The 19,290-nt window shown below is 39.1% G+C and overlaps 1 protein-coding gene across 20 annotated transcripts in view; it reads left to right on the top strand.

Moving 5' to 3' along the window:
• The window catches only part of PARD3 (par-3 family cell polarity regulator), an 870,612-nt gene that overhangs the window by 545,101 nt on the left and 306,221 nt on the right, over positions 1–19,290 (top strand). For all 20 annotated transcript variants that reach the window (XM_049885016.1, XM_049885003.1, XM_049885008.1 and 17 more), the window contains one exon: positions 18,738–18,969. In XM_049885016.1, coding sequence (XP_049740973.1) covers positions 18,738–18,969 — 232 coding nt within the window. The remainder of the gene's footprint in view (positions 1–18,737; positions 18,970–19,290) is intronic.

Genomic DNA, 19,290 nt, shown 5'->3' with positions numbered 1-19,290 from the left:
TGTCAAGAAATTTGAAAGACTGCTTCCTGGCCCACTGACTGGAAGGAATCCATATACGTGCCTGTTCCAAAGAAAGGTAACACAACAGAATGGAGAAATTATCAAGCAATGTCATTAATATCACACACAAGCAAGATCTTGCTAAAGAGCATTCAAAAGCGGTTACAATAGTACATCGACAGGGAACTGCCAGAAATTTAAGCCAAATTCTAAAGAGGACATGGAACCAAGGATATCATTGCTGATGTCAGATGGATCCTCGCTGAAAGCAGAGACTACGAGGAAGATGTTTATCTGTTTTTTATTGACTGTGCAAAGGCATTCGACTGTGTGGATCATAACAAATTATGGACAACATTGTGAAGAATGGAAATTCCAAAACACTTAATTGTGCTCATGAGGAACCCATACATAGACCAAGAGGCAGTTGTTCAAACAGAACAAAGGGATACTGCATGGCTTAAAGTCAGGTAAGGTGCGTGTCAGGGTTGAATCTTTTCACCGTACTTATTCAATCCATATGTTCAGCAAACAATCCAAAAAGCTGGACTATATGAAGAAGAGTGGGGCATCAAGGCATTGGAGGAAGACTCACCAACAATCTGCATTATGCAGATGACTCACCCTTGCTTGCTGAAAGTGAAGAGGACTTGAAGCACTTACTGATGAAGATCGAAGACCACAGCCTTCAGTATGGATTGCACCTCAACATAAAGAAAACAAAAATCCTCACAACTTGCCCAATAAGCAGCATCATGATAAACAGAGAATATTGACATTGTCAAGGGTTTTGTTTTACTTGGATCCATAGTCAAAGCCCATGGAAGCAGCAGTCAAGAAATCAGACAACATATTGAATTGGGAAAATCTGCTGCAAAAGACCCCTTTAAAGTATTAAAAGGATGTCACTTTGAGGACTTAGGTGTACCTGGACCAAGCCATGGTATTTTCAAATGCCTCATATGCATATAAATGCTGGACAATGAGTAAGGAAGACCAAAGAAGAATTGACACCTTTGAATTATGGTGTTGGCGAAGAATATTGAGTATACCATGGACTGCCAGAAGAATGAATAAATCTGTCTTGGAAGAAGTACAGCCAGAATGCTCGTTAAAGCTAGAATGGTGAGACTTTTCATCTCAAGTACTTTGGACAAGTTATCAGTACTTTGAATAAGTGGACAGTCCCTGGAGAAGGACACTGTGCTTAGTAAAGTAGACGGTCAGCAAAAATCAGGAAGACCCTCAATGAGATTGACTGACACAGTGGCTGCAACAATGGTCTCAAACAAAGCAGTGATTGTGAGGATGGCACAGGACTGGGCAGTGTTTTCATTCTCTTGTGTATAGGGTAGCTGTGAGTCAGAACTGACTGGATAGCACCTAACGATGACAACAACAAAGAATATTGTGATGGTGAAACCCATTGCCACCCAGTCGATTCTGACTTATAGCAACCCTATAGAAAGTACCCCATAGAGTTTTCAAGGAGTGCCTGGTGGATTCGAACTGCTGACCTTTTAGTTAGCAGACGTAGCTCTTAATCACCATGCCACCAGGGTTTCTGTGATGGTGAAAGGTAGTTTTAAATAAAAAGATCATCTTCCGAGGAGAATTTTTTTTTAATTTATATTTTTTCCTAATATATGATGTGTTTTAGAAGGTGAATATTTTTTGCCATAATGTGACATGCAAAGCAAAAGTTAGGAAAATGATTTCCATCATCTTGAGTCCTTCCCTGTCGTAATTCTTCATATAAATCTGGACAGTTTTTTCACTCTGTCCAGCCAATGACTTAAAATATACATGCACCTATTCTTGCCAAATGAAGAGCTCATTTTCTGTTTGCTGCCAAGCCGGATCTCGAAGAGCCTGAGTCATATAAGCTTTTGACCCTGTTGAGTTTTCTCCTCTTTCACCCATGTTTCCTTGCCATGCGGGCCGGGACTACTTGTACAGCTCTTTGGGGATAGGAGCCCTCATGCTTCTAGATCTTCTTGCTATCTGTCTTGGTGTTTAATAAGAGAGAAGGTGTTTTTTTTTAGTTTATTTTTTAAATGTGCTTATTGGTTTAAAAACATGCTGATAGATTTTATTTCACTGGTAGAAATGTTGATTCATCTTGTTTTTAATTGTAGTAAAAATATATGTCACAAAGCATTTGCCATTTCAGCATCTTTTGTGTGTGCAGTTCAGTGAGGTTATTCATCAGGTTGTGTTTCAGCATCTTTTGTGTGTGCAGTTCAGTGAGGTTATTCATCAGGTTGTGTTTCAGCATCTTTTGTGTATGCAGTTCAGTGAGGTTATTCATCAGGTTGTGCAGCCCTCACCAATGTCTGTGTCCAATGTGGTGTGGTGTTTTAGCCGCTCGGGAGAGATACATAGATACACAGGTAGATGGAAACATATAGGACATATAGAAATAGATTTTGAATTATTATTGAATTATTAGCACGTACAATTTATGATGCGTCTGACTTTTTTCCTGTTCTGTTTACAATGTCATTTAAGTTCGCTGACTTAAAAAATGCAGTTTTCTCACATGCATAATATGTTACCAATTTCAAACGAAATGAAATGGAACACGTGTCAATACAAAGTATATTCTTAATTGTATAGGTACAGTCTCCAGAGTGTCTTAAAAAAAAAAATTTTTTTTTCAATGCTTAAATCCTAATATGTCCCAATATAAAATTAGTTTCATTTTTTAATTGAAAATAAGTTCAAGTATATTATATTAAAATTTATTCATTCAATTTTCCTCAAGAGGAAAACAATCAAGCAAGTAGGCAAATTGAAGTTCGGATACCAAAGGTATTGTTATGGTCAAAAATTGGAATAGACACTTGTGACACTGGACCTAAACCTACAACCACAAAATACCGTATTTTTATTTCAAACCCCTGTTTTTCCTTCTTGTCATGCCAGTTTGCTGAACTTTGGATACCACAAAAGAATGGCAACTATTATAAATCTGAAGTTTATGTAATTTGAATTGTTGAAATTGTACTAATAGAGTGGAATAGAGCCCTGACCCGAAATTCAAATGACTTGCCTTCTAGTCCAGAATCTTCTAACAATTTGGGATTTTGGTCAAACTACTTAAAATCCTCTAGCTTTAATTTTTACTCATTTGTAAAACTGAAGATTTGAATAACTAGAACATTGATTTTCAGACAGTGTGTTGTGATCTATAGTCAGGAGACGTCCCTCTGGGTTCCTGTGCAGTGGGAAGGTAAATGGGAGGTTAAACAAGGTTGGCTCTGGAAAGACCACCCAGCTTCGTCTCTCCCCCGCTACAACCATTACTCTGCCTAAATTTTTTTTTTAAACAGTTACTTGCATTGAAGTTCTTTGCAAATTTTTATTAAAATAAGAATTTTAATTAAAAAAAGGTGGTTTGCCATTTTTAAGAAAACCTTGAAAAGCACTGGTTTAGATGGTGTCTGATGTCCTGTTTAGCCTTCTAGAGTCTGACTCGACGGCAATGGGTTTTTGGTTTTTTAGAGTCTATATGCATTGACTTACCTACCTAAATCCTGCCCGCCTTCTGCAAGCTCTGTGAGAGAAGGGGCTGCCATGTTGCCTTACTCACTTCTGCATAACCAGCACCTAGCATTGTTTGGGGGGGAGGGGAGCACAGATTATAGGATTCAGTGAATGTGTATTGAATGGGTACATGGATGATCGAATGCCTGCATAACTACTACCTGCCTGTGTGTGTGTGTGTGTGTGATAGGCAGAGAGAGAGAAATGGAGATTTTCAATATGATGTAAACCTCATGGGAATGACATTATCATACCTGTTTGTATCCCACACTGGACCTTGCGCATACAAGACCTTTAGCGCCTCTGCACACTCTTTATTTTGTTTGTTTTCCTTAAAAAAAAATTAGTGTCTGTTGAGGGTGGCATTGCTGCTGGTGGTCATTGGACTGCTACCTCTGTATATGGCTGGAGACAGAAAGGCTTGTTTATGCCACCATGTTGTAGGAAAGCATACTGGCTCAGTGAGATGCTCGGTTAGCTTCCTCATCAGCCTTCCTATTCAGAGTCTGGCTTGTGAATTTTCACGGTGTGGTCTGTGCACTTCCTGCCGCTGTGGTTTCCACAGTCCATGGCACTCGTTTCTGGTTGTGCGTCTCCATCTTCACTCTTCCTCTTACTGCGTGGCAAGCATCCTGCTCTTGTGCTCTGTGGGCCTCTGTCACAGCAGCTCCTTTCTTGTACCATGGTGTGACTCAGTTACAGCTGTTTGTTGAAGTTAAAAGGCCGTGTCACCCTTGAACATTGCTCTGAAAAGAGGACCGTTGTTGGAGGAGACAGTCTTTTGTTCACAGGACATTCTGTAGGAACGCAGCACACCCTATAAGAGTTAGGTTGCAGAGTGGGCTGTCACTGAAAAGCAATGGACGGAGGGAGTCTAGATCAGGTTGTAAGGAACAGAGAGTTCGTTATTCGTTCTACTCTGATCTCTTATTTTTCTGCTATTACGTAGCACTTTTCCTCTTAACAAGTGAGACACTTAGTCCTGGGCATAGTTATTGCCTTTGTACATTGGGCCGAGCACCTCACCAGTAACTATTTCACAGCCCTGTGGGGCAGGCCTCTTCTCAGCCGTGTTGAAGTCATGGCATGGGCACAACATTGGGGACCAAGAGACTGGGGAGGGATCCATGTGGTATCTGGTATCTGTCGTCTTCCTGTGGAGATGGCAGAAGCCAGCGTTTTTGTCTCTCATTTAATCCATCTGGCCTCTCCATGTTGTGTGTGTCTGTCTGGATCAAGATGGAGCTTTGTATTCTGGGACCCATTATCTCTGAGGCCCTACCTGTGTTTGACAGGTCAGGGCATCTACAATCTGCTCCCTCTTCTATGCAAATTACACACCCTGCCTGGCTCTCAGCAAGCAGCTTCCACAGCCCCATAATAAATCAGTTTCTGTTGCTCTGAGAAAATGCATGCAATAATATTGCTTTGTTTTCTTTTTGCAAAATATATAATCCAGTATTTTCCCAATTAAAAGTTGCCAACAAGGGTAAGCCTCACCATGAATTTAGTAACAGATTTTCTTTGGGGTCGAGGAGGGTGAAACACATCAAAACCAAATACTATCCTATTAATTGTACATATTGATTTTCAGATATATCTAATTTAGAAACATGCAGACATGATGCTTTTGAGTAGGTTGCCTTTTTTCTTAGTACTCTTATTCAGAGATAAGGAAAAAAAAAGCTTTGCTCTAAAATACATACAGGTAGTCCTCTACATACGACGCATTCGAGTTATAATCAATCTCTCTTATGACCGTCTGTATTTTTGTTTTCTGAACACATTATGGTTAGTAATGTGTTCTGCATAGAGTGTTGTAGCTCATAATTTGCTGATGTTCTCATTCTTAGATGTTCGTTCAAAGATGTTCAAAGATTGAATTTAAAAGATACTAATAATGAAAGGCAATAATAATGAAAACTACCAAAAAAAAAAAAAAAAGGCATTTGTCTTATGTCAGAACTGACTTCATGAAGGACTCATTGGAATGGAACTCTGTCATAAGTTGGGGACTACCTGTACACGTAGGTCAGGCTAGCAGTATGAGGTGTGAAGAAACTAAACTTATATGCTTAAATCAGTTAATGTGAGAGCTTCCAGGGGAATCATTTTTCGTTGTTTTATTATTATTAGCTACAAAACAACATACTGCATGTGGTATCTGAGATTTTCTCCTCTGAGGACTCTGAATACTTTTAGCTGCCATTTGTCACCACTAAGTCTAATTTTATCTTAAGCAAAATCCATTACGTTCCAGCAAATCTATAGTAGAAGAATTAAGGTTATGGGTTTCAAAGTCCAAGTATTTGGTAGAAGGTTTCCTATTTGCCGGATCCATTCTTCTGAATAACTAGATGTCAACCTGTGAAAATATTTGTTCTGAAATGCTAAGAATAAAATTTTCTGTCCTTTTATACTGATTTGTATACTTAAAGAGTCATATGCAGGTTGCTTTTTTTTTTTTTAATTTCTTAAAGGCACTTCGATTAAATTTTAGGAGGCTTCTGAATGCGTTATGGGTTGTATGCATGTGAAGTAGCCTAATCCTTACATTTCTTTTTCCAGTTAAGAAGTAATTTATGCTAAAAGTACAATAAGAAGTCACATATAAAGTGTTCAAATTACAGAATCCTCACTTCTGATCTTTTTTTTTTTTTTGGTCAGAAAACTGTATTTATACAGTTGACCAAGATCATGTTTCTTAGTAACTGAATCTCACAGTGCATATTTTCTGATTCTCAGACCTGTGATTTTTCTAGAACATGAAACAAATTTCCAAATAGGAAAGCTCATTACACTAAAACTACTTTAAGTATTTAAGCATGCATTAATGAGTTGTGGCACCTAAAATCTGATAACTAGGCTCTAAGTTCCTGAGAGGTCAGGGGTGGTTCAGCCTAGTGGGTAGGTAAAGTGACACATAAGAAGCCATGAGATTAAGTACCATTTTAGGGAAACACACAGGTTACCACTGTAGCAAGGGATGGGTATCCACTCAGCCTATGTGGAATTAGCATGGAGAGAAAGGTAGAGGGGCTTCCCAGAAGAATTGTTGTCTGATGAGTGGTCTTTAGTTGGGTGCAGAGGGAGCAAGGAGTAGTGACTGTCTTTGGTAGAGGCGTAAAACATGGAGGGTCAAGGCCTGCCATAAGTCTGTGAGATTGGTGTGTATCGTGCTGGTGAGAGCATTATAAGGACTGAGATTTAATGTATAGTTAAGTTAGAGACCAGATTACAGACCAAAAAAACCAAACCCACTGCCATAGAGTCAATTCCGACTCATAGTGACCCTATAGGACAGAATAGAACTGCCCCATAGAGTTTCTAAGGAGCGCCTGGTGGATTCAAACTGCCAACCTTGTGGTTAGCAGCTGTAGCTCTTAACCACTGTGCCACCAGGGTTTCCAGATTACAGACAGCCTTGCTTAAATGATTTGGATTTTCAATAAGGGCCTTAAAAAGCAATTAAAGGATTTCAAGTAAAAGAGCATGGTCATTGGGGCCACAGGGCAGAGAATACATTATCAGGGATGGGATAGTAAGTAGCAATGTCGTGACATGAAGATCATTTCTATGATAGGAATGCGGTAATCCAGGTAAGTGATGACGCTTGGCGATGCCGGTGAAGTGGAGGAAACTGCGTTTACTTGGTTAGCGTCTCACACATAGAGATGGATGATGATGTTGTGATTTCCCTCATTAGCACTTCTAGGCTCAGAAGCTTGGCGTCATCATCCCACTGTGTAACCGCTCCATTACCAAGCTTTATAAATTCTCCCGTGAAATCTCATCACTTCATCCTTTTTTCCAATCTAGTCCAAACTCTCATTATTTAATGTCTGAAGTTATTGTTAGAATCCCCTACCTGGTCCTCCTGTCTGTAGATTCACACAATAAGCTCTATAATCACATTCTTGTGCTCACAGGCCCTGATGCCTCCTCGTTCATACTTGCCCAGTTCCTGCACTCTCCACAAGGTTTATCTTCTTCTTGCCCCCAACTTCTCCCCTTTCCCTATAATCTGTGTACATTAGGCTGCCATTTCCTTCTTCAAGAAACAAACTTTACTCAAGCGGTTGAGTTCCCCTTTGACTTTCTAATACCCTAACTAATTATATAGAATTTGTCTGAAGCTTTTTAGTATAAAGCATTTTTTTTTTTAATCCAGTGTGGATTTTTTTGGCATCATAATTTTGAACACTAGCTTTTGGGGACGGTCAGTCCGACTTCTCAAAAAACAGCAAAATGAATACAGCATTGCTAGCCATTCGTGATTTTGTCTTTCACTTAAGAGTATGAGTAGGGAGCTGAATTCTCTTTCTTTGGCATAATAAGTAGTATTTTGTATATCATTAAAACATACGTTTTTACCCCAAACTCACATCTTGGGTAAAATAAAATTTTTAGTGGCAGTTCCAACAGTAGGATTATGAGTGCTACCATTCTGATTGTGTAACCAGCCCATGCAGTCAAAATTACTGAAAGAAAATCCTTCGCCTTCACCATATATTTTCCCCATGGACAAATAGCAACATCCATTGTAGCCCATCATCTGAATGGAGAATTTAATTGGACATCAAATGTGAATTTACAAGGGTACAGAAAATCGAGGGGCTGCCCTCACTGTGTTTGTTCTATAGCATTCTCTTGCGAAGGAAGGGATAATGATAAATAATAAGGGACGTGATATTCTCTCTTATCCTCAGGAGCATTTTACCTGCTTCATTTGTGGGAATGGATTAAAGAGAATTTTAGAATGTAAAAGTAAAAACAAAGAATGATTTGTGGCAGTAAGTCTAAACTCTTTGGAAGTGTGATCCTATTGATTTTGTCCCACTACTCACCCCACTCCCAAGCATAAGCAGAGTTTTTTTTTTTTTTTGGTGATAAAATAAATCAACTTTTAGAGTAGAATGCATTAGAAGTCATCTATTTGAACTTCCCCAGATGCAGAAATTCCTTCTGTCATACCACTGATAAATGGCCACCTCGCTCCTTCATATTGTTTTCTCCTTCCTCTGTCAGACTCCTGATTCTTCATCATATCAACTTATTATTCCAACCCTGAATTTTAATGTAAAACCTTTTTAAGTCATCATGTTTCATGCTGGCTTTGTGTGTGTGTGCATTAGTGTTCAGAAAAAGCGAAGTTTTTCCTTTGCCAAGAGCTCATCCTTCTAATGTTAAAAGTCAACGTCCAGAAAAGCTGATTGTGTTATTCAACGCCATCTGTATAACTAGCTGTTCATTTCCTACATCTTTCTTCCTTTTCCAACATCAAAATGTTCAACTAAAATCAGAAAAAAATACTGTGTCCCTGAAGTTCTGGATTCCTACTCAGGATTTGCAGTGCCTGGAATTCCAGGCTTTATTTATTTTTGTTACATTGTTTTTTTCTCCCTAACGTTAATCAATAGAAATTGGTAGTGGTAAGAGGATTTACTAAGTCTAGTGAAATTTTCCAAACGAATGTGTTGGTTACCCTCTTTAAGTTTTGCTGTTAAAGTAGATAGTTTGTAAAGTATGACCGAATCGACAAATCAACGTATGTAGATGTTTTGCATTTGACCCTTTGTCTTCCAAAGTATATTGTAAATTGCACAAGAATCTTGTGTTTCTCATATTGCTTATTGTTGCTGAGTCAATCCCAACTCATAAGGACCCTGCAGGACAGAGCAGAACTGCCCCAGAGGGTTTCCAAGTCTGTTAACGTTTACAGAAGCAGACTGCCACATCTCTCTCCTGCGGTTTCTATTATTAGGTATTCCCAATACCTAGGGTAAAAAAAAAAATCAAACCAAACCGGTTGCCATCGAGTTGATTCCGACTCATAGTGACCTTATGGGGCAGAGCAGAGCTGCCCCATACAGTTTACAAGTTGCGGCTGGTGGATTTGAACTGCCGACCTTTCGGTTAGCAGCGGAGCTCTTAACCACTGTGCCATCAGGGTTCCTAAATACCTAGGATAGTTCCTTATAAATAATAAGCAGTAGGTGACAGTTTTTTTTCCAATGCAGTTGGTTATTTGTTTAATCATTCAGTTAGTAAACATTTAATAATGCCTTCTTTGAGCCATGTCTTCAGAGGAGAGTACTTGTTGAATGGTGAAGAAGCAGTAGTAATATGTTATCATTTTGGTTTTATATTTCTGTTTATAACTATTGAACAAATTTAAATCTGGTAAAATTGTTCAAAGCTGCCTAAAATGACATTCAACTGCTAAATCTTACATTTGTGATGAATAGCACTATAGCTGTTCCATCGCTGCTCTAAAGTGTGATTTATGTTATATACCTATTTGAATCTTTCAGCTGCATTTATTATAAAATCTAACTCATACCATGAGGAAATACATTGTCTTACATAAGTGAATTTTAGAGTTGGGCAGCTTCTGGGTTTGTTGATTCCACAGCCTAATGGGGTTATCAATGACCTAGCACCCTTCTGCCCCTCTGCTAACCTATCCACGAGTCACGTTATCCAGAGGGTAATTCCAGAGCTCAGAGGACTTTTATTTCCTTGTTCATGCCTAACAGAAGGGAGTGAAACGTCTCCCCAAGCATAGAATGTGTCTTCCCTTTCAGTCTGATTGGGCCCCTCTTGGTCTAATAACCTTGGACTAACAAGTCAACAGGGGCATACAATCTACAGGGCAGTTTAAACTTAATGAATTCACCCCCTGGAGCTAAGCTGCATTCTTGAACAAAACCAGAATGCCATTAGGAAGAAGAAATGGAGAGATGGATTTTGGATAAACAACTGACCGAAATCATTACAGTATCAATAGTAGCATCGCTTTTCAATTAAAAAAAAAAAAAGATTCTAATAATCATGTGGCTTAGAGTCAACTTTTGACAGTAAAATATTTGTGATGACTAGACAGAAGAATTTTGAGCTTCTGTTGAAACCTGAAGCCATTTTCTGCATAATCACTAACACATAAGTGCTTGACCTTTTCCAAATTTCTTGGTGACCCATTCCTAACATGATACCTTGCAGAATTGAGTAGCTAAATTTGTAACATGGACTAGAATTTCAAGGGAGCTCCATTTGCATGTCTTAAAAACAAGGTAATTAAGTATGTCTTAATTGCAGAATGGCTGTGCTGCCCTAAAGAGAACTAAGTAGCTTCACACCACGCCTTCCTTTAAAAAAGGAAACTTGAAAGTATCTCTTTATAAGTAATCACACGGGAAGGAAGTTGATAGTTCAGTCCATAGAGCAGGCTAAAACAAGCGGAAATGCTAGTCAGAAATAATCATTTCTTTTTGTTTGGAAGGAGGTAATCCTCTTTCTTTGTGCAGGCTATCTGCAAAGGAAAGTAAACAATCCATAAAGATGAGCAGAATTAAAGAGAAAAAAGTCAAAATTTATATAACATTTGAAATAGGGAACTACCTAAATGTAGGTTTGTGATAGTTTACATTGTAATTTGCTGTAGGAACACAGTAGATCGAGTCAGTTACTCCTAGTATATTAACCAATACTTTTCTTCCTTGGAAAATAATTTATATGAATATTTTTTCTACATTTTCTTAGGTTAAGGGAATAAACATATTTTATGTACCTTATTATAAAGCTAGTATTAAATGTACAATGGCTGGTCTTAAAACTTAAAAAAATTTTTCTCACCTGGTTTATGAGTAACCTTGAATATATCTTTTTAAAATGAAGCATGCGATCAAATTATTTAAGCTTTTAAAAATTACAGTATTTATAGTTAAGGGGAAAGTGAGAGATTCTTATTTTTCTCCATCAAATAATTTTAGAGTTTGAGACATATATAATGTGATACTCTAAGAGAACATCTTCTGTTTGTACATATGAAGCCACATATTGCTAAATATTTTTAATTAGCTGGCATTCAAAGGGATTAGTTAAATCAGTACACCCCCAGAAGATTTTCTCCGATAATGTATTATCTAAATTAGAATGTTCAGAATAAGCATAAAGAATTCCCAAATGTGCAAGTATCATTTTAAACAGTCCGGTTGCTTGGAGCAGGAAACTGAGCTTGTAGTTTTGATTTCATAAAACGAGGTTACAAAACCCAAAGTTAATAAAGGGTTTAATACTAACTTTTTCTGTTTCACCCAATTTAGAAAATAAGTTGTATTACATACACCAGAAAATGATTATGAATATGAAAAGAATTGGCAACAAATCTGACTTCAGTGTATAGTTACTTGTGAAGGCATTGCCTTTATTCTTTTACCGATCCAGGAGCAGACATATGCCCCTTGTACTTCTGCCAAAACTATTAGGCAGAAAACTAGCAGAATTGCTACTGATACTTCCATTCATGATTTACGATAATGGGGGCTGTGAAAGACTAAGTCATTTACATTTATTGCGCTCATTTTTTGTTTATAGTTTCAGACTATGTAGAGGGTTATAAAATCCATTAGAAGATACGTATCACACTAAGAATAATAGCATAAAAATATACCAGAAACTGATTAGAGCTAAACCAAGTATAATGGGCTTTCCTGGTGTTTCAGTAGTGGGTTGTGGCTAGTCTTGTCAAGCTTTATTAGTGGATAGTAGGCATCGTTCTGAGTCTAGAGGAATGGTGGTACCTAGAGATTGGAGGGATGACGCAGGACTGGGCAGTGTTTCCTTCTGTTTTACATACGGTCAGTGTGAACCAGAACTGACTCGACGACACCTAACAACAACCGGAGAGATCAGATAACAATTTGCTGTGTTGGAATAAAGCAATGAGTCAAGTTCGACCAGTAGTCTTTCATTTAAACAATCCTTGATGAGCAGCTCTCATCTGCCTGGCATTGTGTAAGTCCTTATTTTAGGTGCTGAGAGTCTGGGGAAACAGACAAACAATTATGTCGTGTGAGAATTGTGATGATAAAATATTGTAGATAGAGCTGTGGAAGCATAGGTAAAAGGAGCCTTCTGTGTGGGAATTGTAAAAAATTCCATTATCTAGCTCAAGTATACCAGTAGACCTAGGCATTGCAGCTCTCAAGGACTTTTTGAGAATTGATTTCTACTGATTTGATCTATCATCTCAAGGTTGAAGCCACACCCATTTCCCAAAGGGTTGAAGTCAGATAGAACACAGCCATTTTCAAGATGTCGTAACCCTGCTTAATCTGTGTTTACATTCACTTGGGGGGCTGTCATTTGAAAAGGCTACATACACATAGTTGATAATCCCTTGGACCAGTTGGCCAGGGTATTCTTTCTTTGCTCTATTTATATCACAAAAAAATTATAGACTAACTCAGCGTTTATGCGTAAAGCTATGGATTTTCACTATCAATGTCTATCTGGAAGCTGTAACTGGCTTCTTCTAGCAAACAGGCACGATTCCTGTTTCTATATTAATTGATAAAGAGGAAAAGAGGCAGTTTTTTTTGTAAAGCTATGGTGTCTTTTGGAGAAGGCTCACAATTTGATGGCCCAATACACACACACACACACACACAAATCAAACCTGTTACCATCGAGTCAATTCCAACCCTGTAGGGCAAAGTAGAACTGCCCCATAGGTTTTCCAAGGAGCAGCTGGTGGATTCAAACTGCTGACCTTTTGGTTTGCAGCTGTAGCTCTTAACCACTATGCCACCAGGGCTCCTAATACACTGACAGGCAATTTATATGATTGCTAGACTGAACACCTCCATGCGTCTGTCAATTTGTCATACTATGGGGGCTTGCGTGTTGCTGGAAGCTATGCCACTGGTATTTCAGATACCAGCAGGGAAACCCATAGTGGGCAGGTTTCAGCTGAGCTTCCAGACTAAGAGAGACTAGGAAGAAGGACCCAGCAGTCTACTTATGAAAAGAATTAGCCACTGAAAACCTTATGAATAGCAGTGAAATATAGTCTGATAATAGTGCCAGAAGATGAGCCCCTAAGGTTGGAAGGGACTCAGAATACAACTGGGGAAGAACTGACTCCTCAAAGTAGAGTCGACCTTAATGACGTGGATGGAGTAAAGCTTTCAGGACCTTCATTTGCTGTTGTTGCATGACTCAAAATGAGAAGAAACAGCCGCAAACATCCATTAATAATTGGAACCTGGAATGTACAAAGTATGGATCTAGGGAAATTGGAAATTGTCATAAATGAAATGTAACACATACAGATTGATATCCTATTAGTCAGCTGAAATGGACTGGTATTGGTCCTTTTGAATTAGACAATCCTATTTTTTTTTTTTTTTTTATGGTCTACCATGTCAGGAATGATAACTTGAAGAGGAATGGCATTGTATTCATTGTCAAAAACAACATTTCAGGGTCTATCCTGAAGTACGACGCTGTCAGTGATAGGATAATATCCATACGCCTACAAGGAAGACCAGATAATATGACTGTTATTCAAAGTTACGCACCAACCACTAAGGCCAAAGATGAAGAAACTGAAGATTTTTACCAACTTCTGCAGTCTGAAATTGGATGAACGCACAGTCTGGATGCACTGATAATTACTGGTGATTGGAATGCGGAAGTTGGAAACAAAGAAGAGGAGTTGACAATTGGAAAATATGGCCTTGGAGATAGAAATGATGCGAGAGATCCCATGACTGAATTTCGCAAGACCAATTTCTTTATTGCAAATACCTTTTTTCACCAATGTAAATGGTGACTATACACATGGACCTCGCCAGATGGAAGACACAGGAATCAAATCAACTACATCTGTGGGGGAAGATGATGGAAAAGCTCAATATCATCAGTCAGAACAAGGCCAGGGGCTGACTGCAGATCAGACCATCAATTACTCATATGCAACTTCAAGTTGAAACCGAAGAAAACGATAACAAATCCACGAGAGCCAAAGTACGACCTTGAGTATATCCCACCTGAATTTAGAGACCATCTCAAGAATAGATTTGACACGTTGAACACTAATGACCGAAGACCAGACAAGTTGTGGAATTACATCAAGGACATTGTACGTGAAGAAAGCAAGAGGTCATCAAAAGGACAGCAAAGAAAGAAAACACCAACATGGACGTCAGAAGAGACTCTGAAACTTGCTCTTGAACCTCGAGTAGCTAAAGCAAAAGGAAAAAATGTTGAAGTAAAAGAGCTGAACACAAGATTTCAAAGGGCGATTTCAGAAGACAGAGTAAAATATTATGATGACATGTGCAAAGAGCTGCAGATAGAAAACCAAAAGGGAAGAATGCGCTCTGCATTTCTCAAGCTGAAAGAACTGAAGAAAAAATTCAAGCCTCAAGTTGCAATAATGAAAGATTCTAAAGGGAAAATATTAAATGATGCAGGGAAGCATCAAAAGAAGATGGAAGGAATACACAGAGTCACTATACCAAAAAGAATTGGTCAACATTCAACCATTTCAGGAGATAACATATGATCAGGAACCGATGATACTGAAGGAAGAAGTCCAAGCGGCACTGAAGGCATTGGCGAAAAGCAAGGCTCCAGGAATTGACAAAATACCTATTTAGATGCTTCAACAAATGGATGCAGCACAGGAAGTGCTTGCTCATCTATGCCAAGAAATTTGGGAGACAGCCACCTGGCCAACTGACTGGAAGAGATCCATAGTTATACTTATTCCCAAGAAAAGTGATTCAACCTAATGTGGAAATTATTGAACGATATCATTAATGTCACATGCAAGCAAAATTTTGCTGAAGATCACTCAAAGCAGCTGTACCAGTATATCAACAGGGAACTGCCAGAAATTCAAGCCAGATTTAGAAGACAACATGGAACCAGGGATATCATTGCTGATATCAAATGGATCCTGGCTGAACGCAGAGAACACCAGAAAGATGTTTACCTGTGTTTTGTTGAATGCTAAGGCATTTGACTGTGTGGACCATAACAGATTATGGATAACATTGCAGAGAATGGGAATTCCAGAACACAGTTGCGCTCATGAGGAATCTGTACATGGATCAAGAGGCAGTTGTTCGAACAGAACGAGGGAATAGTGCCTGGTTTAAAGTCAGGAAAGGTACGCGTTGGGGTTGTGTCCTTTCACCATACCTGTTCAATCTGCATGCTGAGCAAATAATTCGAGAAGCTAGACTATAAGAAGTAGAACAGAGCATCAGGATTGGAAGAAGACTCATTAACAACCTGTGTTATGCAGATGACACAACCTTGCTTGCTGAAAGTGAAGAGAACTTGAAGCACTTACTGATGAAGATAAAAGATCACAGCCTTCGGTATGGATTACACCTCAACATAAAGAAAACAAAAATCCTCACAACTGAACCAATAAGTATATCATGATAGACGGGAAAAAAATTGAAGTTGTCAAAGATTTTATTTTACTTGGATCCACAATCAACAGCCATGGAGGCAGCAGTCCAGAAATCAAAACATGTATTGCATTGGGCAAATTGGCTGCAAGAGATCTCTTTAAAGTGTTAAAAAGCAAAGATGTCACCTTGAGGACTAAGGTGCACCTGACCCAAGCCATGGTGTTTTCAATTGCCTCAAATGCATGCAAAAGCTGGACAATGAATAAGGAAGATGGAGGAAGAATTGATACCTTTGAATTGTGGTGTTGGTGAAGAATATTGAATATACCATGGACTGCCAAAAGAACAAACAAATCTGTCTTGGAAGAAGTGCAACCAGAATGCTCCTTGGAAGCAAGGATGGCGAGATTCACCTCACATACTTTGGACAAGTTGTCAGGAGGGATCAGTCCCTGGAGAAGGACATCATGCTTGGTAAAGTAGAGGGCCAGCAAAAAAGAGGAAGACCCTCCATGAGATGGATTGACACAGTGGCTGCAACAGTGGGCTCAGTCATAGCAACAGTTGTGCAGATGGCACAGGACTGGGCGGTGTTTTGTTCTGTGCTGCATAGGGTCGCTATGAGTCGGAACTAACTCGACGGCACCTAACGACAAAAAGAAGACTGAACAGTTTTCAGCGGAGCTTCCAGACTAAAATAGACTAGGAAGAAAGATCTATCTGGTGACCTCCTTCTGAAAAAGTAGCCAGTGAAAGCCTGTGCATCACAAAGATCTGATCCACTGAGCACGAGGTTGCCCTGAGTCAGGCAGCTTGAAGGCAGCTAACAAGGACAACAGCAAGCCAGTCCTAAAGTCACTGTGCACGTTACACCTAGCTTTTTGAGTAATTTCTTCAACATGAGCTGCAAATCACAGCATTAAATGATCACATAGGTTTGACAATAGGTGCCTGAACTGCTATGCTGACTGTGGAATTATCTTCTGGGCAGATTGTGTAGTGACTGAATGATAGATTACCCAAGTACATGCTGTACGAAGTGTGGAATTGAGCAGTCACAGAGTTGATCAAACAAAGGCATGAAGACCTTGCTGAAGGAAAACAATGCGATAATATAATAGCAGAAGGAGCACCCGACTGGAGTGAGCACACTGAGCTTCTGTGTTCTCAGCAGAAAATGGAAGAAGTTGGACTAAATGATCTCCAAGGGGCCTTCCAGATGTAGATGCTGTGAAGTTTTTACGTTTTGGCTATACCGAGGGCATGACTTACTGGGATGTGAAATGTGCTGGCTCATGTTTTTAACCAAATGGTCAAGAAAAAAAAAATTGTCTAGGCCTTCTTTTGTGTGATGCTAAATGGCTGGCATTTTTAAAAGCTATATTACTTGACCACTACCGTGCCATTATTTGATAGTGTCTTCTCAGAATTGTAAGGGAAACCCTGGTGGTGTAGTGGTTAAGTGCTACAGCTGCTAACCAAAAGGTTGGCAGTTCAAATCCACCAGGCGCTCCTTGGAAACTCAGTGGGGCAGTTCTCTTTCTTATAGAGTGGCTATGAGTCAGAATTGACTCGACGGCAGTGGGTTTGGGTTTTGGTTTTCTCAGAATTGCAGGGTTTCATGACAGAAAACCAAGATGTCAGAATTGTTTTCACTGGCCTTATTAGACCTTTGATATTGTGTATTGCTAATGTGAGTGGCTCCTTTCTGGTGGAAAAACAAGATAGAATTTCTCTTGAAGATATATTATCTTGATTTGAAGTTTGGTTCTTGTGAAAGATTGGGAAGAGGCCTGATTCTGGTTTAGAAGAAGCTCAGAAACACTGATTTTACTTGATTTGTAGATACTGGGAAAAAAGTGACCTCACAATTCAAAGGCTAAACCTGAAGCCCCAGTAATTCTTACTGTATTTGAAAGATAACTTTAGATGGCCAATCTCAGAAATGATTTCTGAGAATGGCTGTTGTTATGTGCATTTATACTTCTTACTTAATACCTATAGAAATTCTTTAATTTCTTTCGGTAGATGGTAGCCTACTTTAGCTACTTGTTATTCTTGGAAATGGCAAGAGTTTGGGGTTTTGGAGACCCTTGGACCATGGACTAACTTAGTGTTGGTTCAAATGATGGATAGAGCGTTGTTATCACTAAGATCTTGTATCTGCGAAGTTCAGAGAAGTGAGGTCGTTAATTTGCTCATTTCTACAACTCCATTAACCTCTGTTTAGCTGCCAATGTGTAGACATACCCGTAAATGTATTTAAGAATAGAATGTATACTAGCATTTACTCATGATGTTGGCATTATGTAATGACAAGATAAAGAAGTCACAAAGTTTGTGAAATCTATTACAGCTGTAAACCCTGCCCTTCTCCCCGTCCCCCAAAAATCAGTCTTTGGTGTGCAGAAAGCGCAAATGGACATGTTGGGGAGTCTGAGGAAAGACATCCTTATGCGGACATTGATATGGTTATTCGCCCGTGGTATAGTTACCAAAATAAAGAGAGACCAGAGCAGATCCATCTTATCTTTACCCAGGAAGAAAGGAAGTGCTTTGGGTAGGGATGCTTGGCTTCCTTCTCATTTTGCAAACATAGTAGACAGGACTCTAAAGGTCTGCTCTATGCAATGAGGTTCTGCTGGTCCTCCTAGCAATAAACCCTTTGTGGTACAGAGGGTATTCTGGTGAGTAAATCCCTCTCTCACTAAAACCTCTCGCTATTGACACATCATCTTCAAGTGAGGACACTTGTGCTTGGTAGTCATCCCATCACATCTTCATTTCTAATTCCACAAAAATCAACAGTGGTGTAATCCATGTGAATGGAGGTCTAGACTGTAGCAGAGAGTTTGATCAGGGAAATGTGAGAAAGTAAAGTCCATACATTTATTTTAGCCTCCTTATTTTTGATGATGTAGTTCACGGTATTTACCTCCTTTTTATTTATTTATTTATTTTTTACTTTCCAAGTGGAAGAAGACACAGAAGAAAGTTCAAGATCTGGGAGAGAGTCTGTATCCACAGCCAGTGACCAGCCTTCCCACTCCCTGGAGAGACAGATCAATGGAAACCAAGAGAAAGGTGATAAGGCTGACAGAAGAAAGGATAAAACTGTAAAAGAGAAGAAGAAAGATAGAGACAAAGAAAAGGATAAAATTAAAGCCAAGAAGGGAATGCTGAAGGGTTTGGGAGACATGTTCAGGTAAGTAAGTACTTACCAATCCCAACCAGAACAACCTGAGCATGAGTGTGAAGTTCATAAGGGGTATTAAAAACATAGATTTGAAGACATCATGTGTGAGGTCAACCAGAAATCTTGCATATTTTCCAGTCTTAGCTACTGTATTTTTACTTCTTAAGAAATTCACCTTAGTTATTTCAGACCATTTTAGCAGCCTTAAAGATGATATCTTGCCAACCATGTAAACAAGAGATGTGTCTGTATCTTAGCTATGCATAAGAGTAAAAGTCCCTGGGAGACAAAGGGCTATTAAAGCAGTGTTTGTTCTTTTTTGTGTTTGAA

The sequence above is a fragment of the Elephas maximus genome, chromosome 4 (genome assembly GCF_024166365.1).
Source record: "Elephas maximus indicus isolate mEleMax1 chromosome 4, mEleMax1 primary haplotype, whole genome shotgun sequence".
Taxonomy (NCBI): domain Eukaryota; kingdom Metazoa; phylum Chordata; class Mammalia; order Proboscidea; family Elephantidae; genus Elephas; species Elephas maximus.
Note: the sequence above shows the minus strand (reverse complement) of the source record. Positions and strands in the feature narration are given on the sequence as shown.